At 44.9% G+C, this 5,000-nt stretch overlaps 1 protein-coding gene across 1 annotated transcript in view; it reads left to right on the top strand.

Annotated features, from left to right (window-relative positions):
* Positions 1-1,233: 1,233 nt before the first annotated feature.
* Positions 1,234-5,000, top strand: part of LOC308325400 (uncharacterized protein) — a gene marked incomplete at its 3' end in the record, with an annotated part of 30,685 nt that continues 26,918 nt past the window's right edge. The window contains exons 1-4 of the mRNA XM_080777887.1: positions 1,234-1,287; positions 1,827-1,929; positions 2,908-3,065; positions 4,144-4,226. Coding sequence (XP_080634013.1) covers positions 2,930-3,065; positions 4,144-4,226 — 219 coding nt within the window. The 5' untranslated portion in view covers positions 1,234-1,287; positions 1,827-1,929; positions 2,908-2,929. The remainder of the gene's footprint in view (positions 1,288-1,826; positions 1,930-2,907; positions 3,066-4,143; positions 4,227-5,000) is intronic.

Below are 5,000 nucleotides of genomic sequence, written 5' to 3'. Positions count from 1 at the left end.
ATTTTACATTTGACATGAAATGCATTCAGATGTATTTTTACAATGGTTTCTAACAGTATTCTTTATAACATGTGATTGTATAGTGGTCACGCATCACACGCACATCATCAAGACACAGGTATATAGCTACAGAGGCAGTACCATCCGGGGACCACAGGGTGGGGCCGTAGCCTAGCTATAGAGCACCCTGTAACATGCCTTGATCCCGCATCTAGCTGCTGCCAGCGTAGTCTGAGAGTTAGTTGGGAGGAGGAGGGGGATCCCCCCCCCCAAAAGGTAAATAGAGGCGAGAAGAGACTGTCTTCTTTGTAAAAGGTAAACAATGGATGATGGAATGGATTTTATTTAGGTTTTGCTGTCTTTTTCAAAAGGTTAATTTGTTATGCTCCTCGCTCCTCGTCCGCAGTCTCGGATCTTGACCTGTGGCCGCGAACACGGGCCGTTCAAACTCAAATCGGCTGCGTTATCCAACAGACCAACGAGGATACGAAATGCCATGGATTTTGGGTACGTTTGGTTTCGTCCCCTCCCAACGTCACATTGGTCCCCCCCAAATAAGTTGGGGGGGGGTCCCCCCTGGCTGGGGGGTCCCCCCCCTTTATCCCCCCTGGCTTCAAAGTTATCTTAGGAGTAATACTTTTGAAATCCTGCGTTCATAAACGCAATATATATTTTGAAGCATATAGTTGATCCACCCCTGTGAAAATCCCAAAATGGTTTGGCCCGTTCTACAGTTGTCGGAAGTTTGGGAGTTGTTACACCGCCATCAGTGACCCAATGTGCTTTTGCTGTAATGATTCAGGAACAGGATTCAATAGGTCGCCACTTTTGGTGTCACGCACCACTTTTGGTAAGACGTGTATCAGTAGATATGAATGGATCAGCTTTATCCTTTTCGTGTCAAGGACCCCCGAATGGACACGTATTAGCCCGCGGACCCCCCCTTCCCATTTGAAGAGAAGAGAAGGACCCCCATAAGAGAAGATTTATACAGCTCTAGCAGTGATTCTCAACTGGTTTAATTTCAAGGACCCGCAGTTTGACATGCTTAATCAGGCTTTCATTTCGTCTGCGCGAAAAATGACAGACGGACCCTATTTTAATGCCATTTTTAGCTGTGGGACTGGGACTCCAATTGATACCTCCTGGAACTCGCTCAAGGACCTCTGGGGGTCCCCGGACCCCACTTTGTGAATTATATTATTATTATATTACTGTTTATTACACCATTTTGGGATTTATGGGGAAAGGAGGAGATCGACGCCGCTAATGAAAGCACAACACCAGGTAAGCTGCAGCCAGGTTTTCTTTCCTCTCGAGTTGCATGGGTTTAACACTACAACCTCCTCCTGAAAACGTCCCTGGTGTTGTACATTTTATATACTGTAGGATAGGCTAACTTACAGATCAGATGGTCAGTGAGTTTTGACCTGTTCGAGGCACTGCTGATAATGTGGTTAAACTTTTTCCTAAGGAGGAGGAATCACAGCCAGGTAATTCATAATAATAATAATAACTGTGCCAAAACGCAGTTTTGTATGTACATTGAGTCACTGGAACAACCTCTGTGTCAGTCAGCGCAGTATTTTTATGTAATTTATTTAGGTAGGAACCAAAGTTCGCTAAGGCGGAACCTTTGTTTTTAGATCGCTCGTTTCTTACAAGACTTACATTCGTGTAACATTGGTGTGCGACCCGCATATGGGTCCCTGTTTTGGGAAACTAAGGAATAGGGTTTGGGAAGCTCACTGACTTTAATGGAACATTCTCCAAAGACCCCACCTATTTGATTTGTGAATTCTCTTTTCTTCTCGTCACCACGTCAGACGTTCACTCATGCTCGGAGAACATTTGTCTGAATGGAGGAACTTGTTTCAAGACGGGCAGCATCCAGTCAAGCGGCTGTGCGCGGAGACCGCTGTGAAACAGGTACAGTACGCACTGAGAGTAGCTCCCACAGAGCACGTTCTCTCCATGATTCACACACGCATCATTCCAGCTCTTATATCTGTCTTGACTATTGCAAATGCCTTGTTCAACTGCAATGCCTCAGCTTTAGTAGTCTGTTCTGCTCTGGCCTGGAATGCTGCATGTGAGCTTTCTAACCTCACATACAGCAGAAACCTAAAAAAACCTTGTATGTCCATGCAATCATCCATCCATCTTCAACCGTTTATCTGGAGTTGTGTCGCGGGGGCAACCTTTCCAGAAGAGAGCTCTAGACATGGGGTCTTGGCAATTTCCCACCAATGCCTAAAATAGGGAGGTCTGGTTGAGAACCGGTCTTTCCAATGAACAATATTAACACAAGCTTGTGACAACACTGTCGCAAAATTGCTTGCTCAGGGTCGGATCTATGTCAGTCTCTGCTCTGCATGTAAAGTTTAATAGAATCTACGGTGACCGTGATAGGTATGTCACGCGAGCATGGATTATATATTTATTCATTCATTCAACAAACTTGACCTACATGGAAGCTAAATAGTCTACAAGTTGTTAGTTTACATTAATGAAATCAATAGTGTTGTGTATACACAAATATAAATGTAATGTTTATATTTACAGTATACTTTTTGACGCTGTATTCATTTGGTTTGACACAACTTTTACACACAAAAATTCAAGTTCTCTCCTGAGCAGCTCAGGTAAACATTTCAGCACTCATCACAGGAGACCCGGATTCAAAAGTGCAGCTTTAAGAATGCACGCACGCACGCACGCACGCACGCACACACACACACACACACACACACACACACACACACACACACACACACACACACACACACACACACACACACTTTCCACTTTCCTTTCCTTTGTTTAAATAACTTAAGTCCATGCAGAATAACACATCGAAGAAGGTAAACTCATGATCCATGTGTCCTCCTCTCTCCCTCTCACCAGACACGGAGACATGTGACTACGGATGGCACAAGTTCCAGGGTCACTGCTACGCTACTTCCCCACCAGGAAGAGCTGGGACGTGGCCGAGAGGGAGTGTCGTGTCCACGGGGCCCACCTGACTAGCCTGCTGTCCCACGAGGAGCAACACTATGTCAACCGTACGTCCCACAAACGCTAATATGGTATCCGTTTCGCATTCTGGTTCTTGGAAACGCCCCCCAGCCACTGCGTTAGTTTGACTGAGGTTAGGTTTAGGTATGCTTTACTGAGGTTAGGTTTAGGTATAGTTTTACTGAGGTTAGGGTTAGGTTTAGGTATAGTTTTACTGAGGTTAGGTTTAGGTATAGTTTTACTGAGGTTAGGGTTGGGTTTAGGTATATACTGAGGTTAGGGTTAGGGTTAGGTTTAGGTATAGTTTTACTGAGGTTAGGGTTAGGTATAGTTTTACTGAGGTTAAGGTTAGGGTTAGGTTTAGGTGTAGGCTGTCAATCACAGCGACTGGCCAGTCACAGCGCACCATTTACTCAAATGCGAAACGGGAACCATATCAGCCCCACAAACAGTTGCTCTTTAAACCTTTGCATGCGTTGTCTTCGGGTCAAAAAGACTGGCCGCCAGCATGTTTACCATCAAAAGAATAAAAATAAATAGTCATGTTCTTTTGTAAATGAACTCCCTCCTTGATCATGCTATGGCTTCACGCGAAAGCATTAACCCATTTAGACCTTAGTTAAAAAACATTCACAAAGAATATATATTCAAAGATTTGCGCCGCATTCTTATGATTTTTCAAAAGCAGCAGACCTACAAGCTCGTAGCGCGTCACTCTGTGGCGCGCTATGAGCTTGTAGGTCTACTATTTTTTCAATAGATAAATTATAACACAATGTTTAAAACACCAAAAGGGGTTAGAAGTAGCAGATCCAAAATCTCAAAACGCGTCAATGAAGCAACACGTTTTCAGCTTGTCCATCTGCCATACTTTTGAATTTGAGTCCCACGAAATGTTTTCGGACATTTCCACTCGACAGAGACGATTTTAATAGTTATAACGGTACAAACTCCTGAATAGGGGAAACACGGTCATGTTATCTCAGGAAGAATGATTCATGTGTACTGTAGAAAATGCTACTCTCTCTCTCTCTCTCTCTCTATTGTCTCCCTTCTCTCTTATTTGTGAGAGTGAAAAGTCCTAAAAAGGGCCCAGTGTAAAGTGTTGTGTTTGGCTGGCACTAGGTCTGGGGCAGGACTACCAGTGGATCGGCCTCAACGATAAGATGTTTGACAACGACTTCCGGTGGACCGACGGCAGCCACATGGTGAGAGAAGCGCACGCACGCACGCACGCACGCACGCACGCACGCACGCACACACACACACACACACACACACACACACAGTCCCGCTAGACTGTATATAGACGCCGCTAGACTGTATATAGACGCCGCTAGACTGTATATAGACGCCGCTAGACTGTATATAGACGCCGCTAGACTGTATATAGACGCCGCTAGACTGTATATAGACGCTGCTAGACTGTATATAGACGGTGCTAGACTGTATATAGACGCCGCTAGACTGTATATAGACGCCGCTAGACTGTATATAGACGCCGCTAGACTGTATATAGACGGTGCTAGACTGTATATAGACGGTGCTAGACTGTATATAGACGCCGCTAGACTGTATATAGACGCCGCTAGACTGTATATAGACGCCGCTAGACTGTATATAGACGCCGCTAGACTGTATATAGACGCCGCTAGACTGTATATAGACGGTGCTAGACTGTATATAGACGCTGCTAGACTGTATATAGACGGTGCTAGACTGTATATAGACGCCGCTAGACTGTATATAGACGGTGCTAGACTGTATATAGACGCTGCTAGACTGTATATAGACGCCGCTAGACTGTATATAGACGCCGCTAGACTGTATATAGACGCCGCTAGACTGTATATAGACGCCGCTAGACTGTATATAGACGCCGCTAGACTGTATATAGACGCCGCTAGACTGTATTTAGACGCCGCTAGACTGTATATAGACCGTGCTAGACTGTATATAGACGCCGCTAGACTGTATATAGA

The sequence above is a fragment of the Protomyctophum bolini genome (assembly GCF_963924005.1).
Source record: "Protomyctophum bolini genome assembly, chromosome: 12".
Classification (NCBI taxonomy): domain Eukaryota; kingdom Metazoa; phylum Chordata; class Actinopteri; order Myctophiformes; family Myctophidae; genus Protomyctophum; species Protomyctophum bolini.
This window is presented reverse-complemented; position numbering and strand designations above follow the sequence as displayed.